Source organism: Crocodylus porosus, unplaced genomic scaffold (assembly GCF_001723895.1).
Source record: "Crocodylus porosus isolate Cpor-Errol unplaced genomic scaffold, CroPor_comp1, whole genome shotgun sequence".
NCBI lineage: Eukaryota > Metazoa > Chordata > Crocodylia > Crocodylidae > Crocodylus > Crocodylus porosus.
The window spans coordinates 6,414,407-6,433,119 of record NW_017728920.1 but is presented as its reverse complement, the minus strand read 5'-3'; the positions used below and the strand labels follow the sequence as shown (position 1 = coordinate 6,433,119).

The following is an 18,713-nucleotide window of genomic DNA, read 5'->3' as shown; positions in this document are numbered from 1 at the left end:
CCACTTGCCACTTCCCTGCTCAGCACTCTGGCTGCTCAAGCCACACCCCCCCTCACTCCACGCTTCAGCTGCTCACCACCCCCTAGCCCCACATGGACTAATATTCCCCGGGCTTTAGACACCCCTAGGGGACAGCTCTGGTGGGGAGGCTGCAACCCCCTCTTCCATGTGCTGTTGCACTTGCCCCACTAGTCTGAGTTCATCAGCTGCACATGAGCTCTACATTGACTGTTGGTAGGTGATCATCCCTACCATGACTATTCTGTGTCATATTTGCATTTGGCAGGCTATTACTCAGACTGGTGGGATACAGATGTAAAGTATTCATTCAGGAATTCAGTTTTCTCCTTGGTGTTGGTAATCAGGTGTCTAGATGCATTGAGCAGTGGTCCCATGTTTCCACTAGTTTTCCTTCTGTTACCTACATACCTATAGAAGGACTTCTTATTGTCCTTGATTTTTTGTTTTGTTTGCTAACATAAATTCAGTCACCACCTTTGCTTTTCTAATCTGCCCCCTACAGGTATGGGTCAATCTAATGTAGTTCTCTTTGGGGCCTATTCCTAACTTTCATCATTGGTAAGCCTCCCTCCATGTTCGAAAGCATGGAAATTATAGAGCCAGTCAGTAAAATTGGTGGACAAATTTTATGGGCAAAACCATGTAATTATTTTATGCAGTCTCACGCTCTGAAATAGCTGAATCATATTAGTGAAAATTGAAAATGCTGGCTTGAGACAAGCAGCTGGCATAAAAATTTCAATCCTAACTGGTTAAAATTTGGCAGTTCTTTATTGCTCTTTATTTTGAGTTGCTTCTAATGGAAAGTGTAGGGCAATATTAACTATAGGCAATGCCATCAGTTATACATATAATAACATATTGCCATTTTTTTTTTTAAATGCAAGGGCCAAAATCCATATTTCAGCATCTAGCAATGTAAGCTGCTTGGTGTACAACAGTGTTGACTTCAGGGGAAGAAGAATGGCACCCAACACCACATACGAGCTGTTCAGACTAGGGGTGTACCAATAGAGATTTTTGGGGCTGGTACTGATTTTTAAGAAAGCATATTGGCCAATACCGATTCAATTTCTGATATAGCTGAGTGCAGCTGGTAAGTCTGTTGTGGTGGGAAGGGATGTGGGGTGGCAGATCCCTGTGGTGAGGGAGTGAGTGGGACTGGGACAGGGGCTGGGGCAGGTGCTGCCCAGCCATGGCAAGATGGTGTGTGGGGCACAGCCGCAGCTTGTCCAGGGAGGGGGTGTGTGGTTCCCACCACTCTGCACCCTGGGAGGGCACAGGGTGGGGATCCAGATCTGTGCAGGGCTGGCCAGGGCCGGGGCTCGGCTGGGCTGCTCTCAGGGTGGTCAGTGGCAGCGCTGGGAGGGGGTGGAGGGGCTGCAGCCATCCAAAAATTCACCATGGCCCTGTCCCATACAGATCCAGGGGCACATGCCCTCCTGGATAAGTGGCAGGAGCAGCTGAACAAGCCACCAGATGAGTGGTGTGCAGCAGTGGGAGCCCCCTCCCCACCTCCCTGCACCCCCTGGACAAGCTACGGCTCTGTTCTGTGTGCCCCCCTCCCCCTCTGGCTCTGATCTGTCTCTTCCCTCCGACCACACCAGACTTACCAGCTGCTGGGCCATGCTCCTCACTGCCCATGTGCTGCGTTGTGGCTGTGTGCATGCACAGGCCATTTATCAGCAAAATTATCAGTCACATCAGGCCGAGTTTTCGATATAGACAATTTTCTTTATATTGGTGCTGATCCAATATCGGACCAATGTATTGGTGTGCCTCTAGTTCAGACCGTTATGGGAGCAAGCCTTTCTGATAATGGAAGGACTCGTGGCCTAGCTGCAGAGATGAAAGATGCCCCTTGGAAGTGAAGGTGCCTTACAGAATATAAAAATGAATAGTAGAAATTCAGAACAAAGATTATGATGTATTCCAGTTTTCTGGCAGAAACAGTATGTGGTTCTTTGTGTCTGAAACAAAGGTTAAGGGCAGTGATTCTCAGCCAGGGTGCAATGGCACCCTAGGGTGCCTTGAGATCCTTTCATAGGTGCCACACAAAGTTAGCACTGTTAGGTTTGCAGGTATGTTTCACAAGATGCACAGAGATTTCAAACAGAAATTCATAATTGTGGTCTTTCCAGGTTCTTTGCAACAGAAAAACTGCTCTATTATTTTTCAATAGTCAGAGAGTAAAAACTAAGAGTTGGCATTTTCTGAGGAGTAATGTAAGTGAATCCAGGAGTGCTTGAAGTCTATCTAGGGGTGACTCAAGTCTAAAGTGGCTGAGAGTCACTGGTGTAGGGGATATATTAATATTCTCTGTGTGAAATAGATTTTCTGTCTTTATCAGTATTCTAAATGTTCCTTATAAAAGCATTTAATGCCATTTTAAAAAGAAATGGGAATGACATGCTAGGCTTTGGTACCTAAGGATGTAGCATATGCTGCCTAGAGGGTAGTGCTTTAATCTACTAATGATGATCACAAAGACCTCCGTTCTGCTTTTTACAACAGGTGAAAGTGTCAGCAACCTGCAGATGCTGACATTAAATCAGTTCCAAGAGGATATGGTAGTAAAGACAGATAAAGGCACAGAGATTGCTGCTGACCTGGTGATTCTCTGCACTGGGATAAAGATCAATTCATCAGCATATAACACTGCATTCAGTAAGTGAAAACTACTTTATAGAGTGTAACAGACCACTTTCTTCAATCCTTGTAATAAAATGCTTCAAATTTGACTTGGTAGTGGTTGGCATGCAATGCTATGCTAAGGATATTTTGCAAACTGTTGACAATTAATTTGGTATTGTTAATGGTGTCTAATCTCTGGTCAAAGTTTACACTTGCTTTTACATCTTGGTTTGGGGGAGTTTGTGGGAGAGGGCATAAATATATGCCCTCTCCCACTTGTTTACATTTTTCTCTTTACCTTTTCCTGCTACTAGCTGAACTCCCAATGCACTCTAACATTTGTAGTTCTGGGGTTAAATCTTAGCCCCACTGAAGACCATGACAAAATTTCCATTGACCTTAGTAAAGCAATCTGGAGTACTCTGTCCAGTTTTGGGCCCCCCACTACAGAAAAGATGTAGACAGATTGGAAAGAGTCCAGAGGAGGGTAAAGAAAATGGGTAGAGGGCTCAGGAACATGACTTCTGAGGAGAGGTTGAGGGAATAGGGCTTATTTAGTATGGAGAAAAGAAGACTGAAAAGGGATTTAATAGCGGTCTTCAGCTACCTGAAGTGGGGTGTTCCAAAGAGGATGGAGCTGGACTGTTCTCAGTGGTGGCAGATGACAGAATGAGGAACAATGGTCTCAAGTTACAGCAAAGGAAGTTTAGGTTAGATATTAGGAAAAACTTTTTCATGAGGAGGGTAGTAAAACACTGGAACAGGTTAGTCAGAGAAGTTGTGAACTCTCCATCCTTGCAGGTTTTTAAGACCTGGCTAGACAAAGCCTAGGTTGGGGTGATCTAGCTAGTGTTGGTCCTGCTTTGAGCAGGAGGTTGGACTAGATGACCTCCTGAGGTCCCTTCCAACCCTCATTTTCTATGATTCTGTAAGTCCAGGATTCACTCCAGTTCTTACCATCCTGACCCACCACAGTTGCTGTTTCAATTCTGGAGTGGTTAACTATAGAGAATGTCAGATATGCTAAACCATGTAGTTGGCAGGCTGAGGACAAATATTCTCTAATGACTGCACTCATTCTATCAAATTAATTACACCTGTCATCCAAGGCAATCATTAGACATACGATTCTGTAGCAAATAAGTGCATAAAGCTCAATACCCTTCAAGAACTCTTTGGCATATAGACTTGTTTGTACTACACATGTATTAGTAATGGTGCTTTTGACCCAGGGTGGGCAAAATATGGCCTGCAGGCAGGATCCAGCCCACCAAGGGATTCTGTCCAGCCTGCAGTGGGTCCCTCAGCCCTGCCCAGCTCAAGCATGGGGGCAACCCTGGGTTGTGGCATGTGAGGCCAGCCCTGCTGCCTGAGGTGCACTGTGCAGTGGGGGCAACATGGCATCCCCCCTCAGTGGCAGCTCACTCTGCCTGGCTGCTGTTGCCAGTCTGCCCCACACCCACTACCAGGGCGCCAGGCAGAGCCGACAGGAGGGCCGCTGGTTTCTCCATGGAGTCTGGGCCAGGACTCCCACAGGGCAGGGTGCACTCAACCAAACAGATGGGATGAAGCTGCAGGCAGACAGGAAGCGCCGTCCAGGAGTGGAATAGGTATGCAGGGACGAGGGCCGGGATAGCAGGGTGGTAGGGCCAGGGCCTGGGGCAGAGCTGTGATCCATCTCCTGCACTTCTTAGCAATAGCATTGGTTGTGCGGGCAGAGGGGATCAGATCACAGCCCTGGCCCTGTGCAGTTGCCACCTTATGATCCTGGCTTGCCCACCACGTGTGCGTGAAGCAGGCCGTATTCGATTTGGATTTGGCCTGAACTGAGGACAGTGGTTTGATTCGCTGATTCGGATCACTCACTTCCTGATTTGATTCGGCCAGATCCGAATCTGAAGATTGGATGCTGATTCAGAGAATCAGCAATTCGGACATAGACACAGCTTTAAATGTTTTTTCTACGTACCTCAAGGTACCAGCACGGCTTGCGAACGCTGCAATGCTGGGGCGCATGGAGCGTCCCACAGGGGTGCGGAGGGGTCCTTCATGTGCTTGGCAATGAACCCAGAAGTACTTCCGGTCCACTCCTGGGTCTGCTGGGTGCATGCTACCCCCCCCCCCACCCAGGAGGCACCAGTCGCTGAGCCGGTGGCTTGTGGGGTGTGGGGGGGCCCCCCCGTGTGCTCCCTGGCAGACCCGGAAGTACTGCCTTTTGCCTGTCTTGCAGGAGTAAATATGTTTAATCAAGCTTTGCTTTCCTCCTCTCTCCACACCTTTCCCTGGTATGCACAATGTAATTTCTGTTAATTGATTTACCAGCATCTGGGGAATTTCCTGAGTGTCTTTTGTCATTTGTCATTGTCATGTAGTATTCATTTAATTGCTAATTCAACTAATGCACAGTTTGTTGGCTTTCTGTTTTTGGGTTGATTAAAACAGAGGACAAGATGGCAAGTAATGGTGCTTTAAAAGTTAACAAGCACCTTCAGGTGGAAGGCTATGATAACATCTATGCGATTGGTGACTGTGCTGATGTGAAGGAGCCGAAGATGGCGTACCATGCAGGGCTCCATGCCAACATTGTGGTGGCCAACATCATCAACAGTCTGACACAGAAACCTCTGAAAACCTATCAGCCAGGTAAAGCTGGACTCTCTTCCTAAATCTTAGCTGATGGAATCCTCCTTTATTTCTGAGGGAATTATTTTGAAGGGATATGTAGATCTAAAACTTATATGGGACTATTTAGACATTGAAGGAAAGTACATAAAATTTGAATTTGAATTTGGCAGAAACAAAAGAGTAAGCTAAACAAGGATAATATTGATTAACTGGTGCTTAGTTTTCTTTCTCACAATTGTTGATTGATTACCAGGAGACTGGTGAGTATATGTAGTGGTTTCTATTTGTAAAAGAAATCATTGTCTTAGTGAGTTGCTTATAACATTAAGATATTACAGCCTAAGGTCAGGAGACTCTTTAACTTAAAGCTTTTTTTTAGGACCTGAACCTGTAAAATCTTAATTGTACAACAGGCCTTTCGTCAGCCAATTAATCTGATTTAAATCAATGGCACTTCTTGTGCGAATATTTACTAGTATTACTACCTACATTCCTAATGATCATTTGCTGATTAAGCTGTGAGGTACTGCAAGAAGCAGAGCGTGCTGCCAGCTCACTTCTGATGCCAGTTCATGTGCAGGTATTCCAAGAACTCTGGGGTGGCTATGCTGATAATTTGCAATCACACTTCAGAGGCAAATCTAGTCTTACACTGGTATAACTTCATGAGTTCAGTGGTGTTACTCTTAAGTTTAGAGTAGTATGCAGCAGGGAAGTGGGAAGTAGGTTCATTGTATTTAGAAGTATAAATATGCCACCTCTTACAATTCTTGTCATCAGCCTTGGTACTGGAATCTGCTCCCCCCCTCCTCCCTATCCCTTTCAGTTTATCAGAAAGTTAACTCTGGCCTAGGACCAGGGGAGAGGGAAGGGGATGCACCAAGGCAACCTTATTTACAATTTGGTAAACTGTGAGAATTAAAGGGCATAGCTGTGCAAACTCCTTATGGGGCCCAGTGTTTCTGTGATTCCATGCATTTGCAGTAGACTTTTCCTTGTTTCAAAATTATTTTCCAGAATTTCAGCTTTCAGTCTAACCCCTCCCCCCCCCCAAAACAAACAAAACAACCACCCCAAACACAACCTTTTCTAGGTTGTTTTTATAAACATACAGTGACCTGAGTACAACTGCTGTCCAACTGCAAGGAGCCTGAGCCAGTGGCAATGAATGAATGAGACGGTTCATATTTGAATACCAGATAGTTTGTGATTCTGTAATTGTGGAGTTTGCCATTTAGCTAAACCTTCTTTTTTCCCTGTACAAAATTCTCTTCAGAATTCAAAAATCATGTTTTCTTGATTCCTCACTCTGTTAGAGCTGGCCTGAAGATGCTTCTTGCTCTCCACCTTCTTCCATAAGGAAGAAGCAATTGGGTTACAGTGCATGCTTCCTTTGCTCTTCTGTAGAACCAGCCAGCAGAAGACCTGGAAGCCAGAAGTTCTGGTTGAGTGACTAAGACTTCCTGGAGCCTGGAACAGCAGCTTAGGCTAGGTTGATGAGAAGAGAAAATGCTGAAGCTGATGAGCTTCTTGCTTCCCTGGTGCATATAGGGGAAAAAATTCTGAGACAGGCTGTCCAGGCAGTATTGGCTATAGAACTGGGCCATCTGAAGAACAGTGGTGTTGGGATATCTTAAGGATTTTTTTCCCCGTGGGGTATGGTCTCATTGTCCTGTGACATGCATCGGTACTAACATGGAGAGATCCAGATTTATTCAAGAAGGGGTACAATGCACCACCCTAAAGACCATAGGAGGATTGGGGCAAGGCGTGGTTGGAGGTTCCAGGCTTGTGGAGAACAACAGTAAACTAAGCAGGGAGCAGGTGCCCACCACTGCTGCTCCCACTGCCTGTGGTATGGGGAGAACCCCAGAGCTGTTTCTGCCCTGCTCTAACCAAGGCTTGTGGGAAGCAACCGTGCAGCAAGCCAGGCTCAGCCATAGACAGTAGCAGCAGCATACAAGTTCTTCCTTCCAGGACCTACTTCCTACCTGCCCCCCACTCCTTCCCACCACCCTACTAGTTCTATCCAGCCTGCAGGGCCCCTAAAAAATTTAGAAAATTAATATTTGCCCCAGGCTGACTGCCAAAGATGACAGGAGCCAGGAGCAGTAGGACCCAGAGAAAGCCATGGCAGGACCCTGAACAGCAAGGCCTTCCTGGCCCCATTCCCGCAGCCAGAAGCCCCTGCTTAACAGCGGCTTCTGGCCTGGGACTGTGGGGCTGTTTGTGCCTTCTTGCGCTGGAGTGGGAAATTCAGATAAGTAGGGGTAGGGAGGCAGGGGAGGACCATGGGCAATTGCCCCAGTTGTTGGGGCTGCGCGGATGCAGCTAAAACTACCTGGTGGCGGCGAGGGGAGGGAGCTACTTTCCTTCGCGCCGAGTTTTTGCCCAGGAAAATGGGGTTCGGGCCAGCAGGGACTGTATGGAGCCGGGCTGCGCTCCTCAAGCAGGGAGGGGAAGAGCCAGCCCGGCTCTGTAGATCTCTGCTGGCCCAGACCCCGTGCTGCCCCGCTCTGGGCCCCACTGCCGGTGCGGGCCCTGTGCTCCCACCCAGCTGTTGCTGCGCTCCGTGCTCCTGCTTGCTGCCCCTTCGCCCCTGCCGGCGGCTCTGGCGCCATCCAGTTCGTGGCTGCATCACCAGGATTGCAGGAGCAGTTGGGATGTGGTGCTGGAGGCATGAGCCGGAGGGGGGGAGCAGGAAGTGACAAGAGAAAGACAGCAGCGGCAAACGGGGATGGAAATGGCAGTGCGCGGGAGTACAGGGCCCATGCTGGTGCCCCGGTGCCAGGCTTGCAGGAATTTAGTACTTTTCTGGTTCCAAGATGGCAAACTGCCTTGCTGAAAGGAGTACTTCCAGGGGACAAGGGGAAGGACTTCTGGTGGCAAGGGTCAGGGGCTAGGGGTTGGACTTCTGGTCCCAAGATAGCAACCATGAGGTGGCACATTTGTCAAGGGGTTGGTGGGGCTAACCACGTGGTCCTCGATGACTTGCCAAAACTCAGTAAGTGGCCCTGCACCCAACGTAATTGCCCACCTCTGGGCTATAGGAAACGGCAGGGAGCAGGTATGGGAAGGAAACCTGCCAGCTGCCCTCTGCCAAACCCAAGCTGCTGCATATGACAAGTTTCCCCTGTGCCTGGGTCAGCCAGAGGCATCGGCAGACGGGGAGAGTGCAACCACACTGCTGCGCCCCCCTGGATCTTAATCTGCTGGATGCTTATCTTCAGACCTACAGAATGAGAATGGATTTGCTATAACCAGTTTCACTCTTGGTTAAATTACTCTTCTTCCTTCCAGTTAAATGGCTTTTTTTTGTCTCCTATCTAGGATCATTAAGCTTCCTGCTGTCAATGGGCAGGAATGATGGGGTAGGCCAGATTAATGGATGCTACGTGGGACGTCTTTTGGTGACTATTGCCAAGAGCCGGGATCTTTTCATCTCTAAGAGCTGGAAGACTATGGGGCAAACTATGCCCCATTAATCAAAAGGGACAATCTTGAAGAGGCAAGGAAATGCAGCAACTGATTAATAGTTGGAAAGCATTAAAATGTGCATCATTTAAAAAAAAAAAAAATACATGAACTGCACTGGCATTGGTGATGAATAGATATTGTACTAAAGGGCATCTATTATGAATGTCATTTTTTTTTAAAGGTGTTTAGTGTTCAGATAATCTGCACAGACAGTAACTCTTCATGAAACTTTTCTATTTAATTCACATGCTAAAATAAAGGAATTCAGTTGATACTGATTTTTTTTTTTTTTTTTTTAAATTTGAACAGCAGTGGAAAAATGGCTCCAAAAGCCATCCATTTTTGCCCAATACCACCCACGCTTTATTTGTGCCTGATATACATGCGTCAAAAACTCTCACCCACTGGAGATACTGCTGAGTGTGTATGTGCGTGTGTATGTGGGAAGAGGATGAAATGTGTCTTAAATTCATAGAAAGTTTATAATAAATACACTGGGCACTTTTTTTTCTTTTTTGTTTTTTCTTATAAAACAAAAAATCCAAGATGAAATATCCTCAGTAATTACAGAGATTATGAACTAAAACAAAATAGAAGCTCATCATGCGTTGTCTTTGAAATTCTCTCTCCACCATGGAATGTAGACAAAAAATGAACATTTTTGCCATCCACCCTCAAGAACAGAAAAGGGAATACAAAATTAAGAGCTTTCTTTAAACAAGGTATGTGTGTGTAAAATTCATTGCTACAAATCTAAAATGAGGTTACTTTTAGAAGTCCTAAGCTAAAAGAACAAGGAGACACAAACAAATTCCTGAAGAGAGCTGGTAAAGTAATTAAGATTTCTTCTAGGTGATACGAAATGGTAGAGGGTGCCAACAGCATGAAGTAATCACGGACTAAACCCTCTCATCCATAGCAAAAGCTCTCCATCAAGTCACAAAACATCACACTACTATCATTTCCCCCTCCTCAGCACATTTTAAAAATAAAACCTCTAATGCTTTTAATGCTACTCAAATTTATGTTGAAAAATAAAGTTTAATTTGGCTGTCATTGCTACTTGGTGTCTAGCTTGGCCATTTCTTGCACATAGATGCCGATGCTCTCACTGTCAAAGAGCAGAAAGTAAATGTTCTTCAAGGAGGAAGAGCTGGTGTCATCAAAATGGGTGGAAATGGCTTTGAGAGTCACCTGGGCTGCAGTCTGTTTTGGGAAGCAATTTCTATGCAGTAGGGGAAAAAAAAGAAAATTGAAGTTAGTCTCTGCCATGGATGCATGGGAAGCCTTATATACACAACACTAAAAACAATAAAATGTAGGTCTACTTTTACATGTCTTAGATGAATGATTGGTTGCAAATTTAAAATATGCAAGTCAAGAAGTAAAACTCTGACACTGTCATAGTGTCAGTGAATTAACATTGCTATTTTAGGCTGGTTGCTAACAGCCATTTCTATAACAAGGCTGTAAAACATTTACAATTTCTTTTTAATTTCTATTAGAACCATACAACTTTTAGTGCTCATCTTCAGCACTGAATCCTTCTATCAGTGGCCCATGTTTTGAAGTGTGTGTAGCGGTGTTCTAAAATTCAAGTAACAGCAGCATGTTCCCAGTCCCTCCCCTTCATCCCCAAATGCCCTGATCCAGAGGGGGTGGAAACACATTTTCTAGCTGTAAAACCATTTTCCTTTAAAAATAAAAAGCCCAAAATTAAACGAATTATCTTTTGAACATAAAAGGAATAGATTCTGAAACTTGAGGAATGTAATCCAAAGTTGGTTGCTTTTGCTGGTTTCAAAGGCTACATATTTTTTTTAATTTAAAAAGCAAAATGTACTTATCTCTATGCTACCTGGAGTTCTTCACAAAGTTCTGTCTTCTACTCTTAGTGTGCATATGCCCCGTGCACTTAAGCACCTTCTTGGTGAGCAGTGTTCAGCAGGGCAGCAAGTGCATTTTGAATGTCCTCAGGCCCCTATACTGAGGTCATAAATGGCAGCATGGGTCTAATTTCTGCTTGCATCTTTCTGCAGAATCCCACTATCATAAGACTTGCTGGACAACACATCATGAACTTGTTACTGTGAAGGTAAGTAGCTTTTTACTTATATTTGATAGTACCTCATCTGTTTTTTATATAAAATATGATTCTTGTTGATCATAATTTTGAATAGTTAATCCCTGAATCAGCGATACAAACCTCATCCAAGCCTTGCAAACTTTGTATGCCTTACGGGTTGACAGTGGTCCACGTAGCTGTCTCTTCCCAGAATAGCTATACATGTCAGTAAAGTTTTTGTTGGGAGGGACATTCTGCTGCATAGCTTGTTAGGGTCTTTAGCAAAAAAAACCAGAGGCATGCTGCTTTTTCATTACTACACACACAGATTTTGGCCAACCCAGTACTTGGTATAGGTGTAATGTGACATACTACAGACCATATATCTGAGAACATTTTGACAAGTTCTTGCCTATAGTATTGTTTGAAGTTGAGTTATATGGCTGGAAAAGTTTTCAAATGTGTATTGGGACAGAGAGGTTTGGGCTTTTGTGTCAAATCCTTTGAATTCTATTTATTGTGTCAGTGTTCTCAAGAACTTTTTATTGTTTGTTGTTAGAAAAAAGGCAACAAATAGCTGAATAATCTGATGGATATAATTTTCTTCCTGTTGTAGTGAATTTTCCTGGGTGAGCTGGTTGTCTGGACATGTATAGATTATGCCCTTGTCTCCTCTTCAGGTTAGCAATCACAATTGCTAGGATTCTGCTGAACATCCCTGCTGGTCTAGACAGATCAAAGTGTAAAACCTTGTTTTGAAGGTGGGTCTGTCCCATTTGGAATCTTAAGTACTTCCTGCACACTGGATATATAGAAGCAGATATCCTATAGGTTATGAGCTGCAAATCAATCCTTGCAGATCTAGATATGGAATTATATCTGTTATAGAGGCTAAGGACACCAATCTGAATATGAAGCACCAGATAAAGGTAGTGAATCCTGTGAAATCTAGAATTGCATGTCATTTCCCTCCCTCCCTGCTGCCACCTTGTCCTTCAGTATAAGGAAGTAAAGGAAAAGTTTCTCCTCCATTTGTACTGGACTAGATCCTTTTTCTTTTGAAGGCTACCTACTGTTGTAATACTGTTTCCTAAGAAGGATCCCTAAAAAGGTCTGGGGTAGATGGTGAAGGCTCATTTTACAACAGAACTGTATGAAATAAGCTACTGAGACCATCTCTAGGGACCAGCAATCTACTGTTACCAGGTTCAGTGACTGGGGAGAAATCACAGAAATACAGAACTGTTAGGCACTTTAAAATGTCATTCTGTCCATTCCCCTGGTCTGAGGCATGATATGTGGGCCATTCTTGCCAGATTTGTTTAACTTGTTCTTAAACACCTTTGGTTTTCCACAATGTGCTTAGTTAACCTGTTCGTTTTTAACTCTGCTTATAGTTGATGTGGTTAATAGTTAAGGTTATAATAATGCTTATAGTGCTATAATGCTTATATTTAAGGTTAATGTGAGGCAAAATATTATTCCACGTAAGAACACCTCCAGTGAGGAATAGTAGTTTGTATTTCCCGTGAAATACCTAACTTTAGAGCCACGTATACCCCTGCCTCTGACTCATGGCCATAGCTCATGAAGCACTGTCTACAGCTGCCTGTATGGACATTTTAGATAACATCCTGTTGTTATTAAAGATTTAAGCTCATCCCTGCTTATTTGAGGTATTTATTAATAAATCTATAAAGCTTTCAAACATTCTAAGGGGCCAACAATGCTTGATAGTTAGGAATTCTGAACTGTAGGAGGAGGAGTAATATTTCTAATCAAATAAATGAATACATTTGGGCTCTGTTTCACTTAATGCTCCAGGTTTTTGTTCATCAGTTGCTGCAGCCACCAATGAGCCAGATACTGGATTCATGTAAAGCTTTTTTTACCCCTAGCAGATGGCATTCAATACCCTGTCTCTAAATGATTATCAAAGAAGTCTGTCAGGACCCAGTAGTCTTATTGATGGGGATTTCTACAGGTTCAGCATCAAGGCATAGGAAAAAATATCTAGCAGTCTACACGGAATTTCCTGCAGCCTTTTTCTGGTGGAATGTGGCAGAGACTTGGCTATCTGCCTGAGCAGATCTTTGGAAGTTCTTACAATATTAGGGGAGATGGAATGAAGACAGTACTGCTGCTGATATTTTTTCAGTTCAGTCTTCGATGTTTTTCCTTTGCAAAAAGGAAATTTCCTGTTTTGGCTCACAATTGTATTTTCTTGTCTGACACCATAGATTTTTGCCTTGGAATAGGGGTTGTGCAGGTGATTAACGCATGCACAGTAAAGGATTCTAATATAGTAATGATGGAATATTGTAAAGATAAGAATGAGGAGGCCATGCGGAAGGGTATTGGACCATTTGCTTACCCTTATAATCCGAGAATTTTGTAGAAAAAGAATTCTCTCTTTCTGACTCTCAGAATGCATAAGAAGGAACCTTTGGGAAATAAGTACAGGATTTCTCTACTGCATTTCATAGAATCACTGAATCATATAAAATTAGGGTTGGAAGGGACCTCAGGAGGTCATCTAGTCCAATCCCTTGGCTAAAGTAGGACCATCCCTAACTAGATCATCCCAGAAAAGGCTTTGTTCAGCTGGGTCTTAAAAACCTCCAAGGATCGAGAATCCACAACCTCTCTGGGCGACCTGTTCCAGTGTTTTACTACCCTCCTAGTGAAAGAGTTTTTTTTAATGTCCAACTTAAACTTCCCCTGCTGCAACTTTAGACCACTGTACTCCAGGAGATGAGTATGAGAGCTCCATAGTTAAGGAATGGGCTGTCAAGATGGAATATTAAATTTCAAAGCAGGTAGCAAGGTAATCAACCCCGGGAGTAGGATATTTTTAATGCCAATGGAAGTGTGAGCTCCATTATTATGGAGTAGGTGTTCACCCCAATGGAAAGCTATGAAAATATCAGTTCCTCTAACAGCAGGTGGTCCTCCCATGTCGTATGTTTTCCTGATACTGAAAGAGTGGTATGAATCTCGGTCCAGAAATAAAATCTATCAAGGCTGATGGCACTGATGCCCAATATGGATACTGGTGCTGCAAAAAGTAGCATAGAAGAAATTAGTGCTGAGAAGCTTGCTGCATAATCCAGCACTGAAGTCCTTGGTGTCATAATGCCTCCTAATAGTCCAGCTCCACCTCTTCAGGGTGCTGAAATCTCAGTAAGCATCAAGCAAGCAAAGACAATTGGGATATATGAGCAACAACAGTGAAATGTATATAACAACATTCTAGGAAGGAACTAGGGATTATAGGGGAAACTTTCCTATTCTGAAAACTATAATTCAAATCTATTTTTAAAAATCAAAATTTAATAGTTGAGCTATCAGGCTTGACTATGACTAAAATGCTCTTAAAGTAGGGAACAATACACTGATGAAACAACACACACATTACAATTATATTGTATTTCTATTCCTTGCACACAACAAGCAACATTGTTTATAACATTCCACTATTTTAAAGCTGTATAAAACTCAAAAGATAAAAGGTTGTACAGATACAACAGAAGGCATAATTTGCAGCCAACAAAGCTGCAGCCAACAAAGCTGTGTAAGTGTAGGCTTAATTTAGCTTGCATTACCTTATTAACAATGGATTGGCAGCCAAAAAACCCCCCAAAAAACTAAAACCGCTGACCCCCAAAAATGTCTTCTTTCACTGTAAACCCAAGAACATTTGATCTACAAGTTCTTGAAAAACAAACCTGTTGTCCCACAACTGTTTGTTTTCATATTTGCTTTTCAGGGCAGAATCATGGTCTTTAAAAAGTTGCTTTGTTCTTAAAGAAAACATTTTAAGCAATGTGATATAATGTAGCTTCTTGGTATTACCTATACCAGTGGGGGCCAGCCTTTTTGACAGGTGTATCACAAATCAGCTCTGCACTCTTCTCACTTTGCCACTTTGATCCCATTCCTCTGCTGTTCGGCTTCCTTCCTTGTGCTCCCTCTCCCTGACCCATCTGCTGTTCTGCTCTTTGCTTTTTCCCTGTCTGCTGCTGTGCTGCCCTCTTTGATCTGCCATGTGCAGTGGCACGTGCACCACAGGTTGGCCACCCCTGACTTTTTTGCAAACAAACCCAGATTTCCCTGGCTTTCTGAAATTGCTGAGGTGACAGAATTCTCAAACCACTTGGCTACTTGGTTCATTATTGCTTATCTTGGACTCTACTGGTACAACTTCACTGGAACTAATAGAGTTTTATAGTGAGGGACACCACTGACACTAGGTGGGGGTGTGAGCTAATGCAGTGAGAATTAAGTAACTGGAAATTACTCATCAGCAATACAAAATGTAGTTGGTTGACTAGATGTATGGTGTACCAAACAGGAGTATCTTTACTTTCTACATAATCGATTATAATCTTTCATGCAGAAATTATACTTAACACTTTTAATAAGAAAAAGCACAATGCACTGAAATTTACACTATTGAAACCAACTGGAGTTTTGCCATTTATACTAATGGGAGCAGGATCTTGCCTCTGATAATCCCCTTTCCTGTCAGATGCCTTTTAAAATAGTCCTTCTGTAATAACATAAGCCTCTTTTTGGTGTTCATACCTGCCACTGGGAAATGGGGGGAAAGCCACTGACTTCAACTTCTTGTCTTCAGCAGCTGTTAAGCAGTTCTTTACTGTCTCCTCCAGCTGTTCTTCACATTTGTCTGAACCCCACTGGGGGATGTGACAATGGATGACAAACTTTGCTGCAAGCCCACTGGACTGGGTGAGAGCAGCTAATGCATAAAGAAGAAAAGACAATGCCTGATTTGTCATAAGCTCATTTTACATTTACATAGGATGTTCCATCCCAGAGTACCCCACTCACTGCACTAATTACATTAAACCTGCCACAATTAAGCATTCCGTTGCAACCTGAACTTGGCCCTTTTGTGATGCACTCATTAATTACATGATCACACAGAATTTTTTTCCCCAGGACACCTGCCTCATCTGATAAATAGGCAGTTACTCAATATTTCTTTTCATCTTCTTCAGTGTGTGGTCCCATATCAGCCCTGTACTGAATACAAACTTATTAATTTCTTGATGGTATTTCTGCTTGATCTTGCTATTGTATCTGGGTGTTTTAAAAATGTTAATGAATTTATCTTCACTGCATCCATGGGGGATTAGGTAGAAGTGGTATCTTCATTGTACAGCTGGGTAATTCAGGCACAAAGATCATAAGAGTCACAAATAAAGGAATGGGAATGTTGAGGTCAGTAGTTCTCAACTTAGTGCTATGAGACCTGCCTCCGGAGTGTTGTGATGCAAGTGCCACTGCTGCAACAGCAGCCAAGTAGAACTGCCCCATGTGCAGGGCTCCAGCACATGGGCTCCTCCTGTACTGGAGTTCTCCAATCAGCCTGAAGCAGGCAGGACAGGTCGCTTGGGCTGCAGCTCTTCCTGGTCTACCGACACCCCACAATGCTCTTTCTGTAAACAGGCACCCAGAACAGTTCTACCTTCTCCTGGTCTGTTTCTGGGAAATGCTGTGCAGGGTCAAACCAGGGAGAGCTGAAGCATGATCCACCTTAGTCTCCTTTAGGCTGATCAGTGAACTCTAATGCAGGAAGAGAGAGTGTGTGTGTATGCCACAGCCTTCCCCCATCTGCTGAGCAGCAGGTGCACAGGGCACTTTTACTGCAGCAGCACATGGTTGAGGAGCACAGGTAAACTGAATGCAACCATGCAGTTGGTCCAATAAAAGCTGTCGCCCACAGAAAACATTTCCAATCCTTTTAGTGTGGAGCTAGGCAAAAGGCAGGGCAGGGTGGCACATTTATAGTCTAACCTGTTTCTTTTCTATTGATATTTTCTGTGATGTTTAATGGGGGGGGGGGAAGCAGCATGTATTTACGACTGAATGTGAGAGTCAGATGACAAAGTTGTCTAAAAACCTCCTAATGATAGTAGTGGATGTCCCATCATATGGGACTTAAAACTAGGCTACTTATTCTGGGGATTTTTGAAACTAGACTAAGCATCAACCAGAAGAAAAACATATTTCCTTGAGCAAACATTTTTAAATGCAACTCTGTATACCTTCAGCAACTTCCAAAGGTCCCTGCGATTTGCGGAGCTCTTTTACTGTTTCTAAGAACTCTTTTCCTCCAGCCTTTTCCAAGGCCTTACCTGCAATGAAAGCAAAGGACCTTGACTTCAAACAAAATATCAGAATAAGGAATCTTATTTCTTTAAACTAAACTAAACTCCATAAATTTTTTTTTAATGATACATGTATTATCTTGGTTCACACTAACAGCTAGTGTTTACTTATCAATCCTAAACCGCCTGTTTTCACTTATGCTAATTTAAATATACAGAGAGAGGGCATACATGTGAAGGGTAATGTAAAAGGTTTACATTTTGCTAATGTTTTTAAATGCCAGTTACCCAGGAAGAGGTGAACTTAAATTTGATCCTGCTGTTAAGAGATACTAGTGGAATGAACTTATTATTAAATCTTACATCTAAAATAAACTGTTGTGGGACTATTCAAGATGCATGCTTGCTAGCTGAATTCTTGAATGTTATGTGGCATGTGACAATTTTTTGTTGTTGCTGACTTTGATCCACCTTTTCACTTGTGGACTGGAGAGTCTGCCTCTCCTAGTCCTAAAAAGGATGAAAACATGAGAACCTAGTATCTAAGATGTGTGCAGCCTATGGACAAATTCTAATCAAAATGCAAGATAAATCTTGCAAGAGACTTCAGGGAGAATTTCCCCAGCAGTACCAAAAACCTGCTAATTTAAGTCAGGGCCAGCAATCTGCAGGATGATGCAGTGTTTACTGCTAGTGATATCCCCCTTTCCTCTCCCCCTCCGCCCAACTTCACTTCAGTTCCTTGGTGCAGAAATAATTAAAAAATTGCAGGAAGAGAAAAAAATTGCATCTTAAGGGACTTCTAAAATTAGTGGAGGGAATAATTCAATTGCTTTCTGGCCATCATTTATACAAAGGAACCAAAACAGTTGGGATGCTAGTGGGAATTAAATTCCTGCTGAGGATTGTATAAAGCACTGATCCAACCCCAGCTTCTACCCGTGACAATGCAACTAACTCATTATGTAGCCTGGACAAGTAGCTTCACCTTCCTGTGTTTCAGTTTCTCCATATGTACAATGGAAATAATGTTACTTAGGTTATAGAACTGATCTCAGGCTTTATATCTCATAACTTTATATAATAAATGAGATCTTACAATGAAAAGCATGATTAGAAATACTACAATATGTTTAAATTTCTTCCAGGATTTTTCAAACCAATTACAGTTCAGAAATAGATATAAGAAGTGGTCATTTCAGAGAATAAGTTTCCATGTGCTTTACAAAGCTGAAGACTCTTAAAAAGTGAAAATAAATGAAAAAGCTGCAGCTATTAATTAGGTCTACAATTAATGTTTATTACAGGTTACAGAGAATTTGGTAAGTCCTAACATGAAAGGGTAAATGACTGATATCAACTTTTATGCCATTTTAGTCATGATCATATGGCATTTGTCATCTTATCTGCATTTTGACTATTGTTAGCAATTCACTGATTAGTCGCAAATATTTGGAGGCTATTATGGCTGTGCGAAGCTTTGGGTGCTGATTTGATTTGAGGAGATTCGGCCCGATTCTGTGGCTGAATCTCCAAATCTGAAATGAATCGGGACCAATTAAAAGGTACAAATTGATTTGAAGCTCTCCAAATTGACTTGGAAAAGATTTGGAGAGCTTCAGCAATTTGAGTAGTCCCCGCCTGCTGCAGGAGGGAGCTGGACCTGGACTCTGTGCTGGTAAGTGTGGGGTGGGGGAGAGGCAGCTGGAGGAGGGGGGAGGGGACCGTAGGGGGACCCCTGCCAGACCCCATCC

General features: G+C 43.2%; 2 protein-coding genes across 6 annotated transcripts in view; one reads left to right on the top strand and one right to left on the bottom strand.

Moving 5' to 3' along the window:
• AIFM2 (apoptosis inducing factor, mitochondria associated 2) overlaps positions 1-9,263 on the top strand; it is a 29,965-nt gene extending 20,702 nt beyond the window's left edge. For 2 of the 4 annotated variants that reach the window (XM_019538527.1, XM_019538529.1), the window contains 3 exons: positions 2,536-2,688; positions 5,098-5,298; positions 8,611-9,263. In XM_019538527.1, the coding sequence (XP_019394072.1) occupies positions 2,536-2,688; positions 5,098-5,298; positions 8,611-8,765 (509 nt within the window). In that variant the 3' untranslated portion in view covers positions 8,766-9,263. Of the gene's footprint in view, positions 1-2,535; positions 2,689-5,083; positions 5,299-8,610 lie in introns of those variants that run through there. The other 2 variants (XM_019538530.1, XM_019538531.1) reach the window with 2 other exon arrangements.
• The window catches only part of LOC109312478 (core histone macro-H2A.2), a 41,196-nt gene continuing 31,538 nt past the window's right edge, over positions 9,056-18,713 (bottom strand). For both annotated transcript variants that reach the window (XM_019538533.1, XM_019538532.1), the window contains 3 exons: positions 16,897-16,986; positions 15,410-15,584; positions 9,056-9,982 (listed from right to left, as the gene is read on the bottom strand). In XM_019538533.1, the coding sequence (XP_019394078.1) occupies positions 9,817-9,982; positions 15,410-15,584; positions 16,897-16,986 (431 nt within the window). In that variant the 3' untranslated portion in view covers positions 9,056-9,816. The remainder of the gene's footprint in view (positions 9,983-15,409; positions 15,585-16,896; positions 16,987-18,713) is intronic.